The sequence below is a fragment of the Convolutriloba macropyga genome, chromosome 13, assembly GCF_964194025.1.
Source record: "Convolutriloba macropyga chromosome 13, txConMacr16.3, whole genome shotgun sequence".
In the NCBI taxonomy this organism is placed as follows: domain Eukaryota; kingdom Metazoa; phylum Xenacoelomorpha; order Acoela; family Convolutidae; genus Convolutriloba; species Convolutriloba macropyga.
Window position 1 is genome coordinate 4,769,041 of NC_134480.1, and position 27,498 is coordinate 4,796,538.

At 37.5% G+C, this 27,498-nt stretch overlaps 1 protein-coding gene across 2 annotated transcripts; it reads left to right on the forward strand.

Annotated features, from left to right (window-relative positions):
- Positions 1-1,885: 1,885 nt before the first annotated feature.
- On the forward strand, positions 1,886-24,654 carry LOC142351424 (phosphatidylinositide phosphatase SAC2-like). 2 transcript variants are annotated; one of them, XM_075403430.1, is made up of 8 exons: positions 1,886-2,427; positions 4,894-5,242; positions 11,497-11,992; positions 12,529-12,703; positions 12,909-13,068; positions 18,045-19,537; positions 22,856-22,879; positions 24,016-24,100. In XM_075403430.1, exons 1-7 carry the CDS (start codon positions 2,148-2,150, stop codon positions 22,861-22,863), a joined length of 2,961 nt encoding a protein of 986 aa, XP_075259545.1. In that variant the 5' UTR covers positions 1,886-2,147; the 3' UTR covers positions 22,864-22,879; positions 24,016-24,100. The 2 variants fall into 2 exon arrangements, with proteins under 2 accessions (XP_075259545.1, XP_075259543.1); XM_075403428.1 differs by lacking the exon at positions 22,856-22,879 and having other exon boundaries at positions 24,016-24,654.
- Positions 24,655-27,498: the final 2,844 nt, after the last annotated feature.

Genomic DNA, 27,498 nt, shown 5'->3' on the forward strand with positions numbered 1-27,498 from the left:
AATTTTCGTTTCTCGCTAGTGGATTTTTTGTCCACATGCGGCATTTTGACCTTGATTTTCTTTTTATCTTTTTGATCTGATTTTCTTAGAGTAGTCCGTTCTAGGTCTAGTTCTTTGTTTAGTCAATGAGAATTCTTTGAATTGTATGTCAGAACTTGTGCTGCTGTGTTTTCCAGCTCGTCGAATTAATATTTGTTTTGCTTGACATTAGTTCACAGCTTGTTCAATATTTTGCATAAAATTTTTTTGACTTCTCTCGGCTAGCTTCATTTGTTGCTTATTCTGTTCAAAGTGATTGTAAACATCAGTTGTTCAGCCAAGCAATCTAAAATAAACAGTCATTGATAAAAATAATTTAAATCGCAAAGCCAGGTCATAGTGCATTAGGTTATCGCAATTCATTAGAGGGATTCTGAGCTGGTTGTAGTTTTGAACTTAATAGCCTTCATTTGAGAAGCTAAATTGGTATAATCAATAGCCTTCCTAGGCATCGCAGCCGGCTATTAAAGCGTTTTTTTACAATTCAAAGAATTTGAATTGTTTTCGGGCGCTGTCTTTTTTTAAGATCTGTTCACACTTTTTCATGATTTTTGAAGCCAAATTGGAGTAGTGATTTTCGTCACGCCGAAACAGGAAGTGGAGCGAAATGCGAGTGGTTTTGCGGCGTGAATATGTTCTTATAAGTCTTACTTAAACTCTTTAATGCGTTGTGACATTAGTAGCACCTGCATACTCCCATTAAAAAACGGGAAATGCCATAACTATGAATTGCAATCGAAATAATTTGCACTTTTCAATTGTTTTCGAACAATCAATTTTAATCATTGTTTTTCTGGTCCTTCAATCCCTATCGGTGTCATGGTAATCAATGGCGGCTATTTTCCGACAATCTGTTGGGTATGTTTTTAGAATCTAATTGAAACTACTCAAATTAGTACACTTTTTGTCACTAAAGAAGCAAATCCAGTCAACTTTTGTCTTTTTTAAGTGCTGTGTTACATCTAAATGCCTTGTTTTTTTGGGATACATGAAGTTATTTGTTTTACGTAAATTCTGGGCTCATACTTCAATTGACAACTGAAACAAGGTGGCACTGAGGTAAAAGTTTTGTGGCTTTTAGTAATACTGTATATTTTCATTATTTCTTCGAAATTTTCAAGCAAATAGATCATCTTTTTTAATTGCTCTCGAACGAAGCTTGGAGCAAATATCGTAGTCGTATGCGTATTTTTATGCAAAATTTTTGCGTGACCTTTTTGTTTCTTGTAGAATGTTCTCTTGCTCGTTTGAGTGGTTAGATTGTGTCTTGAGAAACGGGATAAAATGGTAAAGTGTGATGGCATTGTTTCTGTAGTTTCTTGGTAGGCTAGGTGTGTACGTTTCACCAAAAATGTTGAGGAAAAAGTACTTTATAGAAAATTTTGAATTTGGTTCTAGAGCAATTCGTCCGACAGAGCAATTGATCAAACTTTAGTCATTTCTTCGAAAGTTATTGCCAATGAATTCGATACAGCTGAAAGAATAGAGCGGCAAATTTTTGTCGTAAATTATAGCTGACGGTTTTGCAAGTGCTTAGTAAACTACTGTCTGGAATTGAAATCAAAACAAAACATTATCAGAGGCAGTTGAGTTTTATTGTTGAGATAATTTCAATTGTAATTTTTAATGGCCGTACGTTTTTCTGTTACTTTTTTAATAATTCGTTGACTCGTGTTCTAATTTTTTTGTTTATGTATTGAGAAAAAGTCTTGCCTGGAATTAAAAGGTTTTTTGTCTCGACACGTCTTTATTTGCATACCGTCTGTTAACCATTTTCTATAAATAGATGTCAACAATGCCCACGATTGACCATAACCATGTCGGATAATTTCTACCTTTTCAGGTCAATGTTTTCACTGCAAATATTTACAAGTGACGAAGGCAAACAGCCTCACATCAAATAGTAAAACTATGTCAACATGACTCACTCAAATGTCTGTTTGCTCGAAACTGCAACCATTCAAAATACATGGCATAAAACAACTCAACAGTTAATGCCATTTAAATCGTTTACAGAGCAAATTCATCTGAAACGTCGTCGCACTTTTACGGCATGTGCTTAGCAGCGTAATTTTATAGTTGCAAACTGACAAAAGCAGGTCTTGGTAATGGCGGTTTTATCCGACAAGTCGTCGCAGTTACCAGCTATGGAGGTGTTTGTGACGAACGATGGGAACTTAGAGATCCTTCGAAGTTACGGAACCAAAGTGCACAAATTGTCAATAGATATGGCAGGTGGTGAAATGAGGTACGACGCTGAGTCGGTCACTGAGGATCTGGAGACGACTGTATTGCAGCATGACGATGGGATCCGACGATGCTACGGGTGTATTTTCGGAATCATTGGAGTGTTGAAGGTGCCACCTTCAGATTGGCTCTACTTAATAGGTAACAACAGTCTTGCCAAATATGGTTGCACTCGAAAAGAAAATCATTTAATGGCTCACAATTTTGATTATGGTTTTTTAAATTAATATTTATAAATTGTATTCTTTAGTCAGCAAAATCTAAATGATGATCGAGTGTCTGAGAGAATAGATAAAGTTTGTAGCTGTTGTTCGGGTTCTGTTGGTCTCTTTTGGGCAATTTTCATCGTTTTTTCTGAACGATTTGACTTTTGGTTGATAAGAAAGATGCCAATAACGAAAGCATTAATACGCGCAGCTCTGGTAAAGCTTCTCTATTGTATGAAATGCATACCGCAAGGCAGCTTTTGGAAAGGCAAATATTCATAGTTTTAATGGCAAATTTAAGAATTCGGATCACCTCGTCCATTTATTGTTAATTGGGTGAGAAGCTTTAATCATTCTACCTCGCCGTTCTCTATCGCTTGTGCCTATCGTCAGCTTTTGTTCTCATAAGAGTAAATTTTATACTGGTTCGCTTAAATGTTTTTTATCAAGATTTTTGGCCTTCTTTAATGGAAAGACTTTGGAGCACATGGAATCAGCGCAATCTGGTTAAGGGACAGTCAATGGAAAAGAGGCTTGAGGAGACAAACATCTATTTTGTGCAGTTGCAATTTTCTTGTGGATTTTTAATTGCTCTCAAACAAAGTCATAATGCATTATTCCTGCGGTCTTTTTAATGCAATTTTTGCTTGACCGGTTTTTCGTCTGACCCATTTGACTTTTCATCCTCAAAAAAGGGACAAACGGGTAACGCTCAGAGGGCATTAAGTGGCTGAGCAGTTCTCTTACAGCCGTACGCCTTACTAGTCTAAGTAGCGTTTTTCCGAAACTGTTTTGAGGAGACACCTTAATGGTGTGAAGGGTGGTTCTTAATATTTGACCCTTCTCAGTCAGCTCGCCCCCATTAACCCCTACGCCACTGAATTTGCTGGTATGGCAGAAACTCAGTTGGTGCGGTTGATACATTTTTCTAATTTTTTGGCAAGCGGGTCTTCATTTGTTTCTGGTCAAAATTCACAGATTCTTTGTGCAAGTCGCTATTTTAGTATGTCTGTTTTTTGAATTGGTAATGCCAACTTTTTTTAATTTTGCAATTTTTTGGTGGTAAATGAAAATAAAATTTATGGCTTGCAAGTACGTTGATGAAATCGTGTAGTAGCAGCGAAATTGTTTTGGAGGCATGAACAAAAAATAAGCAAAGATATTTTGATAGTTTTCTAATTTTTCAACTTCTTGAACAGTTGTTTTGTTGCTTCTGATATATGCAGCTGTTTTTTTCTGGATTGCGGGTTAATTCTTTTTATAGAGTATGGAGAAAACTAACTTTGAACATACTTTCAGAAAATTTAAAAAATTCGTACTGATTTTCCAATTCTTTAAAGTCTTTGAAAATATTTGTGATTTGAGTTCTAGGGTTTGATAGATCTTTTCTTGCTCTTGAAACAGCGTTTTTGCGCAGATTTTAGCATCTGAATATTGCCCGTGAAGACACAAGGATTCATTGGATAATTTAATTATGTTTTTGTTATTTTCTGAGTGTTTTGAAAATTCTTTTTGCTTTTGCTTCTACTTCAAACAAAATCTCCGAGAGCTGTTAAGTTCTCTGGCTTCTTGTATTGTTGATAGGAAACATTGTTTTTCAGTTTCACACCAAAAGTGTCTACGATTTGAACGTTATTTTTGAAGTTTAAATATTTGTCTATTTTTCTGTCTGTTTGGCTCTTCGTTCAATTGATTTGATGGTCAGTTCAAGGATTTCCAAGTCTTTGCCTATTTTCTTCATAACTTTTTTTGCAACGTTCTCATCTTAAATCTTTATAGTGGACAATAGCGAACATCGATGATGCCATTTTGAGGTACTTAGGGAGCTTGTTGCCTCCCCCGGACTGAAGCTGTATATTATGGAAGGAAGCCCCGCAAGTTTTTCGAGATCAATTCTTTCGATGTTAGTGAGTTTTGTTTTCAACTTATGGGAATGATTTCTCGAGATTTAGCGCCAACTCCATGTGAATTCTGTTAGAATTTTATTGAATTGTGATTCAAATTTTAGGGTCGATTAAGTCCCCATGAAATGCTGATAATGATCTCTTTCACGTAATCGTAACTTACAATTGATAGCCGTTTCAATTATTTGATTTCATCGTTTTTGTAAGCTCTTTACGAGTTTTTCTGTGATAACTTGGAAACGAATTTTGAGTTTGCTTGATTAAAGAAATTTTTGTTTATAGCCGCCGTCATCTCAGCTGGCTATTATTAGGCTACCAAGTTTTTAACTATCGCAAACGGAAAATTTGTTTTGCTTAGCCTATTTTTCACCTTTTTCGACATTATGCCGAAAATGTTTTTGACTTCTTCAAGCTAGTTTTCTTTGCTCGTTCCCAGGAAACTGCTTTCTTTAATCACAACTTTTCTCGGCAAGCGATAGCATGATCTAATCTTTCAGTGATCACAGAAGCTAAGGAACTGTTCACACTCCCAGCTCCCATCAACAAGACAGTCTACGCAGTGAGCAACATCGGAATCATCCGGATCAACAGAGGTCAAGTAGGACTTCAGGATCTGCAGTTGGCCAGAAGCGAATTCCACTCCGAAACTCCTCTTTTTGGAAACTTCCCAGGAGTCCCGGTTGGTTCGAGGTTCCTGCCACCTTATGGACTGAATCAGCAGTTTGAGGGGAATGAGGCAAAGATGGTGAGGGAAGTGAGGAAGCTGTTCTGTGATGAGGGATCGTCACGTGAGAGGAGAGACTTCTATTTTGTAGCTGATGGGAACCTTTGCAGTACATATCAGAGGTAGGTTGCGTCCCTTCAATTGTAAGAGAACAATGTTGTTATAATTGCAAAGGTTTAAGCTGAAAGTAGTTAAATTTTGGTTGTTTTCTCTGTTTGCTGCTAATTTTTTGTTCAGTTTATCCCATAAATTCTTTTTCATTTCACAAAAATCATTTTTGTTCACCTTTTCAAGCCTCTCTTCATCTTTTTATACGCGGCCCAATTTGATGCATTTACCTCAGTTAAAATGTATAGAAAAATTTTTGATACATGCTTTACTCCGTAAATGACTCATCAATCAAATTGAAGGTTGCTATAGGATAATGCGGAACACCTTTACGATGAAGTTTTTGAATAGTAGGGGCCTCGTATGCTATGACAGACAACTGTTCAGTTTCTCTCGAGCGAAGTTCGAGGCAATTATTTTAAACGTGCTGGTCTTTTTTATGGAAAAATTTTGCTTGACTGTTTTTAATAGCCGCCATCAGCCTTTCAACGGCTATTATTTTGGCGCTCTACTTTATTTAAATTTTGCTTTACCATTTGATCACGTTTCTCGTTTTACAAAAGACGATTTTCACGCTTGACTCGTGACTTATCTCATTCAGTCTTTCAGGTTAGAAGCATAGTTTTGGAATCGACGTGAGACTGTACTCAAAATTATAACCTTTCAGACACTAAAAAAAAATAGAAAAAAATCGATTAATTTCTCGCTCTTCTTTTTTTTGTTTCAATCTCGATGTACATCTAGCGCGTCAACGGTGGCCAATTTCTGGCCATTTGCAGGCTATGTTTGCGCTTCTCTTTTAGAACATTCTTTGACTTCAAGTGACTTTTTAACGCTTGAGTTTTTCATTTTCAGTGATTTAAGTTGCTCCTTTTGCGAAATGAAGTTTATTGCTATAATAAAAGCGATTGTACGATTGGAGTTCACAAGGGCATGATAGCCGAGTGGTTAAAACTTCCGTCGAAAACTCTGGAGGTCGGGGAGCGAATCACTCCCTGGTCGGATTATTTTTGCACCCATAAAAAATTAATCTATGCCACAGCCACTGATTCAAATTATTCCGCCTGTTGTTTGAGAGAAATTTATCCCACAGTTTAGTCGGTTTATGTTTTTTTTTGTATTTTGAGTTGCTTTGGTCACTTCAGAAATAAAATTTGGTTCTGTGTCTGTTACTTTTATAGTTTTTGCAATGTCAAGTCTCATGTTGACTTTGGATGCTTCACCTAAAGGTTTTTTACAGGAGCTCTATGGTATAGAAGTATCTATCAATTAAAATAAAAACATCTCAAAAGCTAGTATAAAGTTTTCAGGTCTTCTTTCTTGTCATTGATATTACGAGACTACATGTCTACAAAGCTATTGCATCTAGTTGCTAACAATATACCCAGCTATGTTTGAAAGAAGAATGGGAAATGGTCTAGAATAAGTTTTTGTCCAGTGATGATTTTTCGTAAATGATGTTTGTAGCAACTATTTGGGTCCTGTGGGAATTTCTTTATCCTATTTTTGCTTGACCTTTTTTAATAGCCGCCATCAGCTTTTCGACGGCTATTATTTTGGCGCTCTACTTTATTTAAATTTTGCTTTACCATTTGATCACGTTTCTCGTTTTGCAAAAGACGATTTTCACGCTTGACTGGTGACTTATCTCATTCAGTCTTTCAGGTTAGAAGCATAGTTTTGGAATCGACCTGAGACTGTACTCAAAATTATAACCTTTCAGACACTAAAAAAAAATAGAAAAAAATCGATTAATTTCTCGCTCTTCTTTTTTTTGTTTCAATCTCGATGTACATCTAGCGCGTCAACGGTGGCCAATTTCTGGCCATTTGCAGGCTATGTTTGCGCTTCTCTTTTAGAACATTCTTTGACTTCAAGTGACTTTTTAACGCTTGAGTTTTTCATTTTCAGTGATTTAAGTTGCTCCTTTTGCGAAATGAAGTTTATTGCTATAATAAAAGCGATTGTACGATTGGAGTTCACAAGGGCATGATAGCCGAGTGGTTAAAACTTCCGTCGAAAACTCTGGAGGTCGGGGAGCGAATCACTCCCTGGTCGGATTATTTTTGCACCCATAAAAAATTAATCTATGCCACAGCCACTGATTCAAATTATTCCGCCTGTTGTTTGAGAGAAATTTATCCCACAGTTTAGTCGGTTTATGTTTTTTTTTGTATTTTGAGTTGCTTTGGTCACTTCAGAAATAAAATTTGGTTCTGTGTCTGTTACTTTTATAGTTTTTGCAATGTCAAGTCTCATGTTGACTTTGGATGCTTCACCTAAAGGTTTTTTACAGGAGCTCTATGGTATAGAAGTATCTATCAATTAAAATAAAAACATCTCAAAAGCTAGTATAAAGTTTTCAGGTCTTCTTTCTTGTCATTGATATTACGAGACTACATGTCTACAAAGCTATTGCATCTAGTTGCTAACAATATACCCAGCTATGTTTGAAAGAAGAATGGGAAATGGTCTAGAATAAGTTTTTGTCCAGTGATGATTTTTCGTAAATGATGTTTGTAGCAACTATTTGGGTCCTGTGGGAATTTCTTTATCCTATTTTTGCTTGACCTTTTTTAATAGCCGCCATCAGCTTTTCGACGGCTATTATTTTGGCGCTCTACTTTATTTAAATTTTGCTTTACCATTTGATCACGTTTCTCGTTTTGCAAAAGACGATTTTCACGCTTGACTGGTGACTTATCTCATTCAGTCTTTCAGGTTAGAAGCATAGTTTTGGAATCGACGTGAGACTGTACTCAAAATTATAACCTTTCAGACACTAAAAAAAAATAGAAAAAAATCGATTAATTTCTCGCTCTTCTTTTTTTTGTTTCAATCTCGATGTACATCTAGCGCGTCAACGGTGGCCAATTTCTGGCCATTTGCAGGCTATGTTTGCGCTTCTCTTTTAGAACATTCTTTGACTTCAAGTGACTTTTTAACGCTTGAGTTTTTCATTTTCAGTGATTTAAGTTGCTCCTTTTGCGAAATGAAGTTTATTGCTATAATAAAAGCGATTGTACGATTGGAGTTCACAAGGGCATGATAGCCGAGTGGTTAAAACTTCCGTCGAAAACTCTGGAGGTCGGGGAGCGAATCACTCCCTGGTCGGATTATTTTTGCACCCATAAAAAATTAATCTATGCCACAGCCACTGATTCAAATTATTCCGCCTGTTGTTTGAGAGAAATTTATCCCACAGTTTAGTCGGTTTATGTTTTTTTTTGTATTTTGAGTTGCTTTGGTCACTTCAGAAATAAAATTTGGTTCTGTGTCTGTTACTTTTATAGTTTTTGCAATGTCAAGTCTCATGTTGACTTTGGATGCTTCACCTAAAGGTTTTTTACAGGAGCTCTATGGTATAGAAGTATCTATCAATTAAAATAAAAACATCTCAAAAGCTAGTATAAAGTTTTCAGGTCTTCTTTCTTGTCATTGATATTACGAGACTACATGTCTACAAAGCTATTGCATCTAGTTGCTAACAATATACCCAGCTATGTTTGAAAGAAGAATGGGAAATGGTCTAGAATAAGTTTTTGTCCAGTGATGATTTTTCGTAAATGATGTTTGTAGCAACTATTTGGGTCCTGTGGGAATTTCTTTATCCTATTTTTGCTTGACCTTTTTTAATAGCCGCCATCAGCTTTTCGACGGCTATTATTTTGGCGCTCTACTTTATTTAAATTTTGCTTTACCATTTGATCACGTTTCTCGTTTTGCAAAAGACGATTTTCACGCTTGACTGGTGACTTATCTCATTCAGTCTTTCAGGTTAGAAGCATAGTTTTGGAATCGACGTGAGACTGTACTCAAAATTATAACCTTTCAGACACTAAAAAAAAATAGAAAAAAATCGATTAATTTCTCGCTCTTCTTTTTTTTATTTCAATCTCGATGTACATCTAGCGCGTCAACGGTGGCCAATTTCTGGCCATTTGCAGGCTATGATTGCGCTTCTGTTTTAGAACGGCATCAACGGCGGCTAATTTCTGGCCATTTGCAGGCTATATTTGCGCTTCTGTTTTAGAACATTCTTTGACTTTTCAAGTGACTTTTTAACGCTTGAGTTTTTCATTTTGAGTGATTTAAGTTGCTCTTTTTACGATATAAGGTTTTTTGCTATAGTAAGAGCGATTGTTAGATTGGAGTTCACAAGGGCCAGATAGCCGAGTGGTTAAAACTTTCGTCGAAAACTCTGGAGGTCGGGGAGCGAATCACTCCCTGGTTGGATTTTTTTTGCACCCATAAAAAATTAATATATGCTACAGCCACTGAATCAAATTATTCCGCCTGTTGTTCGAGAGAATTTTATCCCACGGTTTAGTCGGTTTGTTTTTTTGTAATTTGAGTTGCTTTGGTCACTTCGGAAATGGAATCTGGTTCTGTGTCTGTTACTTTTAAGTTTATAGTTTTTGCAATGTCAAGTCTCATATTGACTTTGGTTGCTTCAATTAAAGGGTTTTTTAGAGGAGCTCTATAGTATATAAGTATCTATCAATTAAAATAAAAACATCACAAAAGCTGGTGAAAAGTTTTCAGGTCTTCTTTCTTGTCATTGATATTACGAGACTACATGTCTACAAAGCTATTGCATCTAGTTGCTAACAATATGCCAGCTATGTTTGAAAGAAGAATGGGAAATGGTCCAGGATAAGTTTTTCTCAAGTGACATTTTTTCGTAAATGATGTTTTTAGCAATTATTTGGGTCCTGTGGGATCTTCTATATCTTATTTTTGCTTGATCATTTTTTTCTGACCGATTTGATTTTTCGTTCTCAATAATAAAACAAAATTTGAATAATGAAACAAAGAGCGAGGACAATGATTCGCCGTCTAACTGTACTATTCTCTCTATCTTTACTGTAAGCCATAATTCTAAAGAGGTATACGTTTAGTGTGTACTGTGTTTGCTGCATACTTATTATTTCAAAATTATTTATATATCTGCTTTTTAAAATTATTATAGAAGTCAACTGTATTTATTAGTTGTTTGTTTTTTAATGTATTGTCCGATGTCTGTATCGCACATCATTCTGGGTTTTGTTAAGTACGAGTCGTAAGAGTTTTTTTGCAAAACTTAGTTAGTTAGACAGCCAGTTTGTTCCGTGACATCTTCCGCTTTTTATTCTGAGGAGAGTCTGAATTGTTGAGTAGATTTGAGAGGACGATAACAATTATGTAGTTGTTTTTCATCATCTTTTGCGGTTCTAGTAGCCATAATGCAACACAAAAAGATTTCCGGAACTATTACTAAAAGCAGTGAACATAACTTTGTCCGATTTATCTGGTATCAACCATGAATTAACAGTTGACATTACCGTTGTATGCAACTATTGTTTTCGCATTAGGAGTCGAGTTAGTGTTTAATAGACTACAGCTTTTTGAGGCCTCGAGTTATTAATCGATTGAAAGGAGGACGAGTTATATCATTAATGACAAGTGATGAAAAGCAGTAAACCATTGTTTAATTTACAAGAATGTGTGTTTTTTCACGTATTGAGATTGCTATACGTCAACTCTCCTATAATACTACCTGTTATTGGACAGTTTACGTAATAGTATGCATTATTGGATATCCGGCGGAACAGGCAACTGTACCCGGGTCGAGGTTTTTGGGAGAATTTTTCTAAGAAATGCGGTGATTGTGGTGAAAAAAAAAATAATTCACCGCATTTCTTACGAAAATTCATTGCGAAATTCACCACATTTCTTACAAAAATTTACCGCAAAATTCACTGCATTTCTTACAAAAATTCATCGCATCGACTTTTGTGGTAAATTAATGTAAGAAAAGCGGTGAATGCGGTGAAAAAAAAATAATTCACCGCATTTCTTACGAAAATTCATCGCGAAATTCACCGCATTCTTACAAAAATTCATCGCATCGACTTTTGTGGTAAATTAATGTAAGAAAAGCGGTGAATGCGGTGAAAAAAAATAATTCACCGCATTTCTTACGAAAATTCATCGCGAAATTCACCGCATTTCTTACAAAAATTCACCGCGTTGGTTTTCCAACGTTTGCTGAATCTGATTTAAATTCAAAACAGTCAAGTGACGGTTGACGCAGCGGACTAAAAATTTGAAGGCATGCAGGAGGCAAGAAATTCAAACCCGTGTAAGGAAGCAAACTCCTTCTTTTTTGTAGGAAAACCCTACAAAACCTACTTGAGTAATTTTTGTGTACGTTGGTTAAACTAGCGACAGAAAAATCATGAATTTGACTAATGTATTGCTCACTTTTTAGTATTGTTTCTTTTAGACACTGCAGTGAAGACCAGCAGGAAGCAGATGAAACAAATGATACATTTTTCTGGAACAAAGTCATGCTGCAAAGACTTCCGCCTCAATCCACCCAAGTGGAAGGCGGATTCGGAGTCCGCCTAGTCCATGGTTTTGCCACTCACTTCACAATGACCATGGAGGAAGAGGATGTTAGCCAGGACGTACCAATGTACATGCAAGAATCGTTCAAGTTCAGCCAGGCAAAGACTGTGACAATTTTTCTAGTATCCAGGCGATCTAGACACCGAGCGGGTCGGAGGTACAAACGTCGAGGAGTCGACCCGGATGGAAATGTAGCAAACTTTGTAGAGACGGAGACCATTATTTACGGAGAAAATACAAAGTTTTTCAGTTCGTTTGTCCAAATTAGAGGTTCGATACCTTTGTACTGGACGCATGAGCTGGCGGGTGTGAAGTACCAGGCACAAATGAAGAAGTGCCGAAGTGTACAGGACAATAATTCGGCTTTCAAAGTTGGTTCCATTCCATACATAGATTTGCATATTGATCACGGATCTGTTCTGTTTCGGCCCCCACAGTTCGTAGTTAATTTTGTAGCTCATTTTTTATAGCAGAAAATAGCTCACGAGACTTGGGGGGGGGGGGGGGTTGAGAGTTATATGGCCACTAAGCCGAGGGAGCTGAAACAGAACAGATCCAATAAATTTTGCACATGTGGATGAAAGGAGAACTTGAAACTTGAAAGGGTTGATAATGAATGTGATCTTAAAAGTGATCTTAAATTTTTCTAAATTCCAATTAAATTTGTCCATTGCTCCTATAAAACAAAAAAATGTTTGATTTGCATAGAGGCTCTAACATAATCACCATCACAACCCCCCTTCATAGCTCAAAAGGCGCGTAATACCCCCCCCCCATTCCATTTGCACGTGCTATCTTATTACCCAGTTTTGGCAGAAGCTACTGTTGGAACTTCGGAGAAAGATCTCAAATGGAAAATGTTAAGTTGTATTTCCTGCTTTGTAATTGTTGTTCTGTGTGGTTGTAGAAGCACTTTGAAACCCTGAAACGCATGTATGGCTCTCGAGTGGCAGTTGTGAATCTGGTGGCTGAAGAGAAGGAGAAACTTCTCTGGACCATATTTGCAGAAGCGATCGCAGACCTCAACTCACCAGACCTCTACTTCTTCAGTTTCGACTACCACGCACACACCAAAAGAGCACGTGAGCACTTTTTAAATCAGTTGAAATAGCGCTTATATGGTGGCAAAGAAAACCAGAATCTACTCTGCACCCCATGCCTCTAGCTTATTGGGCATAAAAATTTTACGCCCCCTGGCGCACGCGTTTTTTTTAGACCATGAAAATTAAAATCAAGCAAAATCATGCTGTACGTAGCTTTTTGGTACCATAGTGTATTTAATTTCAGCGGCGGACGAGTTGGAGAAGTTCTTTCTGGATAACTTCCGAGGTGTGCAGAACCACATCGGCTTCAGCTACGGAGACCACCAAGGACTGGTGAAGTTCCAGAAGGGAGTGTACAGAATCAACTGCGTCGACTGTCTGGATCGCACCAATGTTGTTCAGAGGTAATCATCATCTGGTTTTTCGTTAACTTATATTTGGGATTTATTATGTTTGCTTCAGCCCAACCACCGTCTTCTTGTACGAGCAATTACAAAATGGTCAGGTTACATATAGCAATTTGTAGCGAATAAACAGTCAACAAAGAGGGCTGTGTAATATACATCATTATATATATATATATATATATATATATATATATATATATATATATAGATCCTATCAAACAGAATAGTTTTGATTATTTAACTCACCTATAATGGTTCATGGCTGTTTTCTTTTTTTAGGGGGGGGGGGGGGGGGGCTATACAAACCATTATAGTTGCAAAGAACATGATTTATTTCGTCCATGAAAGCTCAACCATAGTCATCAGCTCTATCCATACGTTACAAGCTAGATAATATTGAGCTGCAAGCCTAATGAAAAGGCGAAGAACGCGGATCACCAATGATAGCTTAGACAACCTGTAATCAAGTTTTAGGATTTATTAAGTTTCCCCCCACATCCCGTGTTTTTATGCCCCTATATAGCTCATCACTATCTAAAAATTAGCGCATGCGCCTGAGGGGCGTTATGCTCACTAAGCCTAGTAGAGTCAAGTTTTGCAGAAAGATTTGAAGCGCATTTTAAGTGTACTTTAATAACTGTCTCGCCCTCAACTAAATACTCAAAAAAGAGAGCTAAAATTTGGTTACTTTCGCTTAAACTCAACTTCATAATCAACATGATATCCTTGTGTGTTGGGGACTAACGTCATTTTGCCGAATAAATAATTGTTTTTTTCCTGCCAAAAACATACAGCAAAAGAGCAAGTTGTTTCTACTACCTCGGTAAGGATAAGACTAAATATTTCCATAAGTTTCAGCAGTACTTGAAAATTTAAATATTTTTTATAGCTGCGAAGCTGTAAGCTGAGCGTAGCTATATTGCGGTGCTCTTGGTTTTTTTTACAATTCAAAGAATTTGAATTGTATTGGGGCGATGTCTTATTTTTTTTAAGATCTGTTCACACATTTTCATGATTTTTGAAGTCAAATTGGAGTAGTGATTTTGGTCACGCCGAAACAGGAAGTGGAGCGAAAACGCGAGTGGTTTTGCGGCGTGAATCTTTTTCGCTCTAATTTTAAAGTAGAGTGAGAAAACGGTTTTTGAACAAAAATTCGGTTTCTCGGTAGTGGTTTTTTGTACACATGCGGCAATTTCACTCTGATTTTTACTGTTTTTTGTTTGAATTCAATTTTCAATTCTCGCTAGTGGGTTTTTTGTTCACATGCGGTATTTTGACATTGATTTTCCGTTTTTTCTTATTTTTTTGATCTGATTTTTTTTTAAAAAATGGTTTTTTCAATTCACTCATAGTCCATTCTGGGTCTAGTTTTTCTGTTTAGTCAATGAAAATTCTTTGAATTGTACTTCAGGACGTGTCCTGCTATGTTTTTTGTTTCGTCGTCTGACGCTTCATTTTCGTTTTACATTTGTTCTAGAACATTCTGTCTCGTCACTGCTTAAATGGCTTTTTCGCGCTTGATTTCACGCTTTCTGCGTGACCTAAATTGCGGTTATTCAGAAACAGAATCTGTTCCTAAAACAAAGTTGATTGTAAGAAAGCAGATTGTATGGTCCGACAGCCGAGTGGTTAAGACGACTGGCCGTTAATCCGGAGATCGCCGGTTCGAGACGCGACAGGGAAAATTTTTTTGCACCCAAAAACAACCTCCTTTGAAATAAACTTGTAAGTTTTATAGGCGGCCGCGATAACTATTATCAACTCACTTCTGTATCTTTTTCCATCTGTATTTTACGGCACGCAAGTCTATTTCGCAGCTATTCCGGCAATCTGCCGGCTATGTTTTAGATAACTGAATTGTCTCAAAACTTCAAGTATTCAGTTTTCTTCAGCAGGCAGCCAATAATCTTACAGCATTCATTTGAGATCTTCAAACCTTACCATCAAACAGCTTTGGGAATCTCTCAAACTACGTTTTTAGCGATATGGGGTCATGTTGGTCTTTTATAAATAGCCGAGCAAAAATAAGTAACAATTTAGTGTTTCCTCAAAGATAAATAGCGATAAAAAGGCCAGCTTTGGTCTCATCTAAAAGATTCGATTTCTATTGGAGAGCACCTTTTTAATTTCATTTTTTGCCTTTTCTCGTGTCATTTAGAGACAACTACTTTTTCATATTCAAGTTTTAATAGTGAACAGGCCATTTACGACCTAATGGGGCTAAGGAAACTTTTTTTGTTTTCAAGGAATCATCGCTCATGGTTTTTATGACTTCGCTACTGTGTTTTCGTAATTTTTATCAAATTTCTGTTTTTTCGTTTTTGACTGCATTCGTTGCTATTTTGTACTCGTTGCTATTTGGGCTCGTTAATTGAGAAAACAATTGGCTTCACAAAAAGGATCTTATCTAATGCCTTGAATGCATACCTAATGATTGTTGAGACTTTGAAAATCTTATTTCAAAAGAAATTTGAACTTTAACCGTTTTTGAACTCAATCTTTGAACTAATTGGTCCGTTTTACTAATTGCAGGTCCATTATGCTTAACATTGAATCAAAACTTTGTCTGATTATTGGTTTTATTTTCTAAGTACTGATTTTCCGACTTTGATGCTACTAGTTTTCACATTTTGTGATTTTTGGACATTTGTTCATAACTGGTTTTTGAAATCTTTTCACCTGAAAGATATTGAATATTACCATTGGCTTTGAATATTCTCTAAGCTTAACAGAAAAAAGTTAGCAGAGAATAGCTTATGATTTTAATGCTTCGGCAACTTTAGCACTTTTCTATTGAGTTTTTTGTTTTTGCCTGTATGTTGTACTTTCTAAAGTCCTATGGTGATTAATGTACTATGGTGATTAATGATTGATCTCATTGACTTTTCATCATTGGTTTATTGGTATAAGTTAGCGCATTTAACGCTTTCCGTTGAAAGTTTTCGATTTTTGTGGCTCTGATACTACGAGCTGTCTTTAAAATTTAGTGATGTTTGTATATCACTTCGTACTTTTCGATTTTCTTGCAGTCCTCTTATCACGATACTGAGAGATCCCAGTGGCGTTGAACAGAATAACAATTTAAAATATCCAAAGTATTTCACTGAAGACCTTTTCTTAATGACCTCAACTTTTCTCTCACATTTTTTAATTTCTGGTTTCTGCCTGTAATTGTTATCATGTAATTGTAAGAATTTTTCTGATTAATCACAGGACTCAGTAGCATCCTTCAATTGGAGCTAAGGAATCTATTCAATGTGGCCAGGTGACAGCTTATGATTTTGATGATTTTGATTTTATTAGCTTTCAAAAATTTTCGAATTTTGCATTTTTACTCTTTGTTCAACTTGATTGTTTTTAATCTTTGACGCTTAGCATTTTCTGAATTTTTTGTGTTCCTTCAGAATATGTGCGATAATAGTAAGTCTCATGGATTATCAAATGAGACCTAAGTGAACTTATTCAACTTTTACTATATATTTTGACTGAATGATGGCCATAATGACTTAATTACTTTTTGTTTTAGCAAACGTTTGTTATTTTTTCTGCTTTTTTTGTATCTGTATTTATATTTTCTGACCAAAGACATTTCCCTAGGGGACCTTTAAGTGAGTTATCAAGAATTTTTGAATTTTTAGTTGAAAGCTAATGGTTGTTATGACATTTGAGATATTTGGTGTAATAAATTTCGATAGAAGTGTAAACTTCGTCCCTTTTTTGTTTTGTCGACTGGTTATATAGTCCCATTATGGGCCAAGATCTCCTGCTTTGTAGTTGCGAAGTGAATTTGTGTAATTTATCTTCGATCTGATTGATTTGATGATTTTGTTTTTGTTACTGTGATTTTAGAATTAATATTGAGTTTTTGCCATATTTTCTTTGTTTTTTTAATCAATTTTGAAGTTTGTTTTGTCTTGTTTTCTTATTAATGGCAGGTATCATGATGGCTCTAATGCGGCATTGTATTATATAATTCATTTAGTATTTTCGGTTTATAGCAATTTTACACAAACGTCTATTTGTGTACATCTGTAATCTTTATTAAGACAATTAAGTCAAAATTGTGGATGATGGGGATCGGAATTTTATATGCAGACGCACATTACCGAGCCGCCTTGTTTCCTTCTACAATTTGTGGGACGTCGGTTCCAAAAATAATTGGCAGAGTGTTTTAGGTTTAATTGCTTGGTTAGTTTTTTTTACCATAAATAGCTTACCTCACTTTAGAAATGATTTTTTGGCACTAATATTTAGGCCAATTGGGTTGCGCTAATCACTTTCAAGGTTAATATAGGATTCCCATATAAAGAGAACGACCGAAATCAAATAAGGAACTTGGAACTTATGGAAGAAATTTGGGGGCATTTTAGTTTTGTTTTGATTCCCCCCGCCCCCCTCCCCTCCCATCAGCTAGCTTAAGTACCCGATGATCGAAAATGTGGAAATTTAATATACTAACAAATGCTTATATACACACCGAGCCTCCCCGTTTGTATCAGCAACACAAAATCACTGAGTTATTTTTTCCGTTGCTTCCTCCCTCCGCCAGTGGACGTTATTTAGGCCCTACGAAAGTTTGCCCAATTGAAGCTGGTCACAATGTAACATTAGCACACGTGTGTAGGGTTTGCCATTAATAAGCACCTCCATTAACCGGAGGCAGGTACGGAAAAGAGCACAGTAGAAGATGTGATCATTGTATAGCAAATTTGGATCTAATCTTATTCGGGCCCCCAGTGTTTTTATGCCCCCAATTACTATCCGTGTTGGTATATAGCACGTTACTATGTAAAGTATAACACTTGCGGCGGGGGCGTAATTATATACCCACTAAGCTGGGGGGATGGAAGTTGATCCACAATTTCAACCGAATTAGATCGCGCCTAAGCTTACGACTATGATTCATGTCAGCAAATTTGCAGCTCAGCGACTCATATTGTTAAAATTCTTGAATATTTGACCGTTTTGTGCAGGTGGTTGGCTGAAAGCGTAGTCAAAGATGAAATGGTCCGTATTGGCTGTCTACTTCCAGAAGATAACGTCCCAATGAGACTCAGAGCCGCTTTGAAAAACATGTGGCATGAAAATGGCAACGCAATTAGTCGCCAGTACACTGGAACCGATGCCCTCAAAGGTGACGTCACCAGAACTGGGAAGCGGGAAATGACAGGGTTCCTGCGAGATGGGGTGAACTCACTAGAGAGACGTTACGTTATGGCACAGTTCCGAGATACAATATTGCAGTGTGTAATTGATTTGCTAACTTTAGGCTACTCGGACGAACCGGGTTTCAACATGGAAGCCCAAATTATTGAAATAGCGAAGAAGAGAATTGAGCAATCCGATGAATTTTGGAGTGCTTGGCTTGTTGACCACCTGGAATCGCATGTTGACGTTTCTCCCCAAAATACAAGGAATCGACTGTTTCCAGTTAACTGGACGTTATCCAAAGATTCCGAAACGGCTGCCACTTTTCAAGTTCTCATCATTTCCAGTAATAATTTCTACTTAGTTTATGTCTTGAGCCGTCCAGACAAACTGAAGGTCGTCAAGGTGTTCAAAATACCTGTTGTTGATCTGGATTCCCTGGCTTTCGGGACTGTGCTGAACTCTGGTTCTGACGCCTGCTGCTTGCAAATCTTTCACCCCATACCAACAACTGCCTCAGGAATCACAACTGTCAATCAAATCACGCTAAAACCAGTTGATTTGGATGAAGCATCGCCAAACGGTCAAGCCGCGAAAAATGCCGCAAACGGTGTCAAATTTAGCGAAAACGGTGGCTCAAATGAGAATCTGAACCAGCATTCTAATCACCCTGGAAGCGAAGAAGAGCAATTATGCTACCCAGAACGAGGATCCGAAGAGTATTCAAAGTCGAGAGCTATCGTAGACAAAATTGTAGAAGATTTTGCCAAAGCACGTTCCAGACTGTCACTTAGCATCAAGGTCAAGTCTGGTCACTTAGAGGTCGCCTCCTCAGACCAGATCTCTATGTTGACAGCCGGTCGCAAACTGAGCGCTCAAGCAGCCGCGGACAAATTGAGAGGGTTCCTAAGTGTCGGCGGGAACAAATCAGATAATGGTGGAATGGAAAGAACAAGAAGCTCTGAGGACGTTCTGAACTCAAGTAGCAAAAGTTTCACGTCACCTACGAACTCAGTGTTTGTTAAATCGTCACAATTTTTGAACAGAATTAAACCGAAAGAGTTCCTGGGTCGGTTGAATAGCAGTAATAACAACAGTAACATAGCGGGCGACAACGATCAAGATGTGTTTGATGGTGGCAGATACGGCAGTATAAATACAGAAACCCATTTGGGTCTAAGACGACAATCAAATTCAGAGTCGAATCTCAGTTCGACCGATTCTATACTCAACATAGAGCTAGCAAACTCCTCATCATCCGCAGTAGCCGATGGCCACGATGACCCTAACAGTATGCGCAATTCCCAAGAAGATATTGGTAGGACAGATTTGATTTTAAAACTGAATTTCACAAATCTTGGTTTTGTAACCATGGCAAATATTTATGGAATTACCGTAACTCATCAATCGCGTTCCCAGATTAGTAGTAATTAATAGCCGCCCTCATCTCAGCCGGCTATTATATCGCTTCTATTTTTTACAATTCAATGAATTTGAATTGTATTGGGGCGCTGTCCTTTTTTTAAGATCTGTTCACACATTTTCATGATTTTTGAAGTCAAATTGGAGTAGTGATTTTGGTCATTCCGAAACAGGAAGTGGGGCGAAAAATCGAGTGGTTTTGCGGCGTGAACTTTTTTCGCTCTAAATTTAAAGTAGAGTGAGAAAACGGTGTTTGAACAAAAATTCGCTTTCTCGCTAGTGGTTTTTTGTTCACATGCGGCAATTTCACTTTGGTTTTCATTGTTTCGATTTTTTGGATCGGAATTTTTTTATATGGTTTTCCCAATTCACTCATAGTCCGTTCTAGGTCTAGTTTTTTGTTTAGTCAATGAAAATTGTTTGTACGTCAGGACTTGTCCTGCTGTTTTTTTTTTACTTCGTCGAACTTTTTTTCGCTTTACCCATTTTGCCGCTTTTTCGACAGTTTGCGTGAAATTTTTTTGAATTCTCTAGGCTAGTTTCACTCTTCTGTCATTCTGCACAAAGTGCTTTTAAACAGCAGCTGCTCAGCAAAATAATTCAAAATGAAGAGAGTCAATATAAAAAAATCAAAGTCAGAAGTAGAAACGGGATAAACCCAAAAAGCCCATTTTTAGATGCCCGGTACTTGAACTTTGTTCTCATAAGTTTTAGTTACTATCTATAATGCTTATTGATACTAGACCCTGTAGCCTCTCAGTGAGAGACAGGAGTATATTCAATTAAGAAATGACATCAAAATAATTCGCACTGAGAAATGTTTTTGTACAAAAATCAATTTTTGTTGATATTTTCTTTTCTTTCAATCCCAATGGAGTTATGGGAATCAACGGCGGCTATTTTGCGGCAATCTGCCGGGTATGTTTATTATCGCTCTCATACAAAATTTGTAGAATTATATCACTCCTGCTGATCTTTTTATCTATTTTTTTGTGTACGAACTTTTCAACTGATAGTTTTTTGTCTCGCTATTTGAATTTTCGTCTCCAATAACGGGATAAACAGGTAACGAGTTTAGAGTTTGACCCCTCCCCAACACCCCCCCCCCGCTCCTCCGCCTTATTTCGCACGACCCGTAAAGTTTTCACAATATCTCTCCAATTTTATGGAATCCAGCGAGCTCATCTTATGGTCAAGCTAAAAACTGATTAAAAACTGAAGAGCTAGAATGAAAAAAAGTCGTATATGTTCAGAATATTAGTTAAAAGTGCTACGTAAAACGCCAGCCACCAAAATATTTGTTGGTTGAAGCACAGTCTCGTTCAGAAGCGACAACTGATAGATCTTTAATTATGAACCTGCGCTTGACATAGCCTCTTGGTCTAGCCCTTTGAATTGCTGAGTGGAGTAATTATTAGTTTTGAGTTTCGTCGTTGATTTTGATTTAAGAAAATTCGCGTAGCCTTCAATCTGTTACGTCTGTTCCCTAAGGTTTAATAATTGTTCTCAAAGGAAGTTTTTATGCAATTGTTCGCGGTCCTATGAGCCGGCCTATGAAATGAGACCGCTAGTATAGCTAGAATCATCTGTAGCTGTTTTATGAGGAAGATCGAAAAAAAATTTTTGCTCTACCTTTGTTCACAGATTGTTCAACATTTTCGTGAAATCTTTTTATGTTGCGTTGATTTTCGTCAGACCGAAACAGGAAGTGAAAAGAAAAAGCGAGTAGTTTTGCGGCATAAACTTTTTAAATCTAATTTCGAAGTAGAGTTGGAGAATGGTGTAGGAACAAAAATTGCTTTCTCGCTTGTGCTTTGGTTCACAAGCGCCATTTTTGGTTCGATTTTTATTTTTTCGATTTTTTGATAGAATGTTTTCTAAATGGTTTTCCGAATCCATTTATAGCCCATTCTTTGTCTAGTTTTTTGTTTTGTCAATAAAAATTCTTTGAATTTTAGGTCAGGGCTGGTCCTACTATGTTTTTGTTTCGTCTTCTGACGTTTGTTTACACAGCAAAGCTGAAAAGGTCAAATTTTCTTAATGGCTTCTTATTCTCTAACGGTTTTTGCGCGCGTGACGTCATTTCTCATTCTCTCTATCAAAAATCGGCATTTTTGATCATACGTGATTAGATTTTGATCATACGTGACTTACCTCATTCAATAAAGTGACTTTTGCACTTTAATGCTGAAGTTTAATTTGCATTAGTTTAAGGTCAAAGAAACTCATATGTGCAGTAGAGGTCACTAATAAAGGCTAAAAAGGCTTCTGTGGAATGAATTTTATCAAGCTGTTTTAAGTTATCGCTGAATGTTTTTACATAGATTTTTGAGCGGCGTCGGTTTTTTCAATTTAGATCTGTATCCGTTATCTATCTCTATTATACGGCACGGAAGTCTATTTCGCAGCTATTCCGGCAATCTGCCGGCTATGTTAATGCAGTTCAGCACCTCTAGAGCGTATTGCGTTCTGTTCCAGATTCTTTCTGCAGAGTACTTTAATTAGAAAATTCAATAGCTGACTGCTTGCATTTTTATCTTGTGAATCGGGCTGCAAGAGTTTATTACAAAAGTCTTGCTTGTGAAAACAATTAGGGACCTGAGAACAAATTTGATTAATTCTTAAATGAGTAGTGCAATACGGTTGATAAGGAATATCTCGAAAATGTCATCAGTATAGTAATATTTTTCGGAAATAAACAATTTTCACAATCTTTTTCTACAGAAGATTAATTGGTTCCAGTACTGGAGAAGCCTAAAAACTAAAGCCCTCGCCCGGTTTTTGAGTGACTTTCATCGGCTATGTTGATTTGTATTAACGAAGTTGGGGGAAAATCTTTGTTTTGTTTGGAAACCTGGTCTGTATGTCAGTTTTTCCTTTGTCAGTTTTGGATTATTTTTTGGTTGCTCTCAAACGAAGTTTGTAGAAATTATATTAGTCTTGTGTTCTTTTTTTATGCGATTTTTCGCTCGACTGACCCATTTGACTTTCATCCTCAAAAACGGGATAAACCGGTAGCGCTGGGAGGGCATTAAGTTCTCTTAGAGCCGTGAGCCTAAACTCCAAGAATGCAATTTACCAAACTTTTTGATGAGACAATTTCATGGTGTGAAGGGCGGTTCTTAGTCAGTAAAGTTTGACCCGTTCGGTCAGACCCCGTTAGTCGGTTATGTTTGATGCTTTTTTATCTGGAAGTGAAATAATTCTTCTTCAGCCGCTTGACTGTCCTGTGAGAAAGGTGCGCTTATAACTAATTTATATTATAATCTGTATAACTAACCATATAACTTCGTCTTGTTTATGAGTTCTACATATTAAAACCTTTGGTTACGGGTAAAATGTTTGTTTGCATACTAAAAACTTTTGGAGAAAAAGAGGTGAACCCCCCCCCCTCACACTCCGACTCAGTCGACCCTTGGAATATAGACATAATAATTGCTATTCAAACGGCCTTGTGACCACTATATTGCAATGATTAGCTTCGCTTTTTTTAGGCGGTAGTATTTATGAAAGAGCATCATAAACGGAAGCACATTAGATATAGGTCACGTGACTCTGCTTGAGGTTACAAAGAACTTCTGGCGTTTCACGAGATCCATCTGGCGTTCGAATTGTAAAGTCAGAATTTTTAAATGATTTCTGGGATCTATTCTGTTTTGCCCCCCCCCGTGTTTTTTACGCCCCCAGTTACAAATTACATGTTATATAGCATGTTACTATTTAAGAAAATAGCACGTGCTCGGGGGGGGGGGCAAAACAGAATAGATCCGATTTCTGCAGAGTCACGTAACCTGGCTTAAAACACAACTTTATTGAAAATACCGAAAGGTCATGAGGTCAACTTCAGGCTATGTATATAGGAACCTCTGGCGCTGCAGACTTTCGGCATTTTAAAACTGGCACGTGTGTCTTGTTTTGTTTGTTCACAGAATTTTGAAAATGACGAATTTGATTACAGAAAAGGAAAAAAAAATAAAACCAAATATTTCGTTAGATTTAATCTGCTGAGAGTTAAACTGAAGACATTTTGGATCTTTGTGCCCCCTACCACAGCTTAGTGGGTGCATTTTATTACAAAGCACGTGCCATATTTTTACATAATGAATTGCTATATAATGACATGATCTCTCTAACTGGGGGGGGGGGGGTGGCAGGCACAAACGGAAATGATCCCACAATTTTTAACTACAAAAAGGACCAACGGACACGTTGCGTGCTCGTTATAATTAACCTTTGATTTAATTATTACTAAAAAGTCTAACTTTCATTCATTTTTCTTTCTCATTTTGCTCGCTGATTTTAATCTTGGTGACCAATGAATATAAATCAAGTACGATTTTGGTCGAATTGTCATTTATATGATATGTCTTTTAGGATCTCTGAAGCTCTCCACTGTCAGAATTGAAGAGTCTGAGATGGCCGACTGCAAAGGGTCTCAGCTGAGGGCGGTGGAATTGCAAGAGGATTTTTATTCGTCCCCATCCGCTGGTGGGAACAGAAGTCAGTTTGATCACAACACTCTAGTCAAACGACTTCAGAGCAAAGAGTGCAAAACACAAGTTCTCTTTTTGTGAAATCATTTTTGTGAAATCATTTTTGTTCACAAGTATGTTTCACTGTTTCCTCTTCCTCAAAATGATCCAAGGAGAGTGAAAGGAAGCATCGTTGAGTTTTTGACCCCTTTGAGTCATTTCAGTCGATTATTTGAATCATAAGCTAATAGGCTTTTCATTAATCGCTAATCTGATCGGATATTTTTGTTGATATTGCCTTTGCAGCTATTAAAACACTTCATTGATTAGGCTGTGTCATCAAAAAATTAAATTGAGCTCGGGGGTGGGGGCTGTCGTGCTCGTTTAACACGTACCACGTAAGGATTATTGCAAAATCATCTTGTACTAGGAGAGGATTAATGAGTATTTTCTTTTCGTGTGAGAAAACAGATCCTATCTTTTGCGTGATCATTAACTGGCTCTTCCCTCCTCACTCGCAGCTATTTAATATTTACTTAGGATCATTTCAACTGTATTATGTTGCCGAAATTGGTCGAATTAGCAATTTTTTATAACATCAGTTGTAAACTATCATTTTACTGTAAGATTCTGAATTTTATTAGGCAGCCTAGAACGGGAACCAGCGCCCAGATCTCACAATTCGAAAGGTTTTGTTAGGTGGTGCGATCTTGTTTATAACCCCGTTTAATTGCTCTTTCGGCTCAATCAGAACAGTCAGTTCAACTATTCAATTAGTAGAATAACTAGGTAAATAATCAACAAAATAGTAGTAACTATCAATTCCAACAAGTAACAATCAATCAACTGTCATCCAACTAGAATAACAACACTACAATACTAACTAAAATACACTTAAGAACTACCCAGAGTACTGACTGGTAACCTTAAGCACAATGAAACTAGAAATTAACCAAAAATCCCGCGAAACGATACGCGTTATATACCCGCGATAACCGCCGTAAACCTTGCAACTTCCAGAGCAATCGCTCTAATCCTAACTGATCACCTGCTGATTTGAACCACGCTTAAACATTATCAGAGCTAACCGCTCAAACTAACAGACGAAACTGTGCCAAGATAACCCACGATCGATTCAGCGACTATTCAATCGCTCCGGCTAAGTTAACGCAACGACGCTTAATCGCGATTAACAAGAACCTCTCGCTCAATAACACCGGTAAACTATGCCAAGCAATTGATAATTAACTCGTTCGTGGTTAGCAACTTCTGCGCTGCGCTTATAGTGTAAGCCGCTTTTATACCGAGCCGAGCAAACAATTCGTTTGCCTAATTAAAACAACCGTCATTATGGCCCAAGTATTCAGTTTTCTATACTGTTGTTGGCTACTTTGTTTGCATTCCGTAATACCAATGACGTAATACCGTGGCGTGTTCCATACCAAACGCACTTATTTAATGTCATTCAAGATGGGGGCCCAATCGCATACAAATTCCGACACATACAAATTCCGAAATTTTCCGGAGATGCGGACTTTTTGTTTAGATAGGAGACTTTCTGGTGTGGTGAATATATACCATTAACTGTTGCAGGCTTAAAGCCTGGTCTCGATGAGAGCTCGTAATAACCGAAATAATCCGAAATGGCCGCCAGTTCGATATTCACTTAGTTCTCTACCTATTGTGTTTCCGAGTCTTTTGTTTACATAAGGGGGTTTAGGGTCTGTGGTTCGCATTCAGTCTAACCAGGCGTGGTGTTAGCGCCTTATTGCACCCTAATATCAAAAGCGTTCAAGAAACTCTAAAAGGTGGATTTCGGATTTTACCTCATTACTATTACTTTTTTACCTTATAAGTGGTAATAGCTCCGCACTGGATAAAGCTTTTACTACCAATCCTGGTTGGTAAATAGATTAAGGGTGCCCTAAGGTGTTGGTGGTCCCTGCTTGGTTTAACCATCTCGGCTTCGCAAAATGGGGGTTGCAAATTTACGGTCACAACTTGTAAAAATTTTCAGATTTGACCAAAACCTGCAAATTTTGTAAAACTCAAATTTCTTTCAGTTACATTGGATGTCATTGACTATAACGAAATATTATATTACAAAAAGCTCTTGGCGAGATCCTCAAAGCTACTTAGCCTCAAAGAACGGCCTTTCAGAACGAACCTCTGCCGATTCCCTATCCGAGACGGGAAACTCTTCAGAAATAGGAAACAAATTCTGCACAGCGAGGATGTGTATTCTACCCTAGTTAAGGCGCAACTGGACGGGGGTCACCCTAGCTGCTTACAACTTGAGCACTTGGACCGCGTAAAGAATCACGTGGAGAAGGGACGGTTGGTTTGCCAGAGAGTTGTGACACACACACAGTGTGAAGAATGCCAACAACGTATCGATATCCGTAAAACCGGACCTATGGTTCACCTTAATAGGCAACGAGTAGCGCGATTACTTAAGCATTTGCCAATCCCGTCGGACGGAACCGAATCACTTTCTCATGTGTTCCAGAAGTAGGTAACGTAATCATTTGAATTATCTTGTTTAAAAATACTTTTGTAATTAAATAACTATGTTTCTTTCAGCTCTGATTCTCTTGACGTTACCCAGCTCCTTTTTAAAGGCTTAGGTACTAGTCATTGTATGTACAACGGCGTGTGTTCAGCTTTATCGGTAGTGCTTACTGGGGATCGAGCTTCCGGTAGAATTGTCAAGACTGAGTGAAACGCCTGCGGAAATCGGGACCGAATCGTTACCTATTTGACCTCCCCGATGGAGTACGTTCCAGTAACTTGACCGGAGATGGTTGCGAGCTTAGTTCGGCCGACTTGAGGATGGTTGCCCGAGCACTTGCATCTATATCTATGTCTATGTTGTTTCGGCGGGACAATCAGAAGGTCACTGGGAAAGTTATACGGGCACGCAGCTGGCCCGTCGGCTCCCGCTATTTATCTCGCGTTCTCGGTGACTGACGAAGGGCTCGGCCCTGTTATTCTAGTCCTGAAAGTGGAACCAAAACCACAATAGACAAAATTACAACAATGGGTAACAATAAAAACAACGATGATGAAAGATACGATGATGATGATGAAAGATACGATGATGATGATGATGATCATGATGATGATGATGATCATGATGATGATGATGATGTTGATAATGATGATGATGATGATGATGATGATGATGATGATGATGATGATGTTGATGATGATGATGATGATGATGATGATGATGATGATGCTACTAGATTAGTTTAGTTTTTGTCCGCCTCTTTCTAACATTCTCTTCAAAATTTCCTCCCCCGATTCCGTTCCATTTTTAATTGTTTGGCTACTGGCAGCAAATAACCTATTCCCACGGGCTCCTTGCTGCTTAATATCCTCC

What these genes read in the sequence shown, in the direction of transcription:
- LOC142351424 (XM_075403428.1), top strand. Translation starts at nt 2,148, where the DNA reads ATGGCGGTTTTATCCGACAAGTCGTCGCAGTTACCAGCTATGGAGGTG. An exon ending in AGATTGGCTCTACTTAATAG is followed by an intron (nt 2,428 to 4,893) that starts GTAACAACAGTC and finishes CTAATCTTTCAG; the next exon opens with TGATCACAGAAGCTAAGGAA. An exon ending in ACAATAATTCGGCTTTCAAA is followed by an intron (nt 11,993 to 12,528) that starts GTTGGTTCCATT and finishes GTGTGGTTGTAG; the next exon opens with AAGCACTTTGAAACCCTGAA.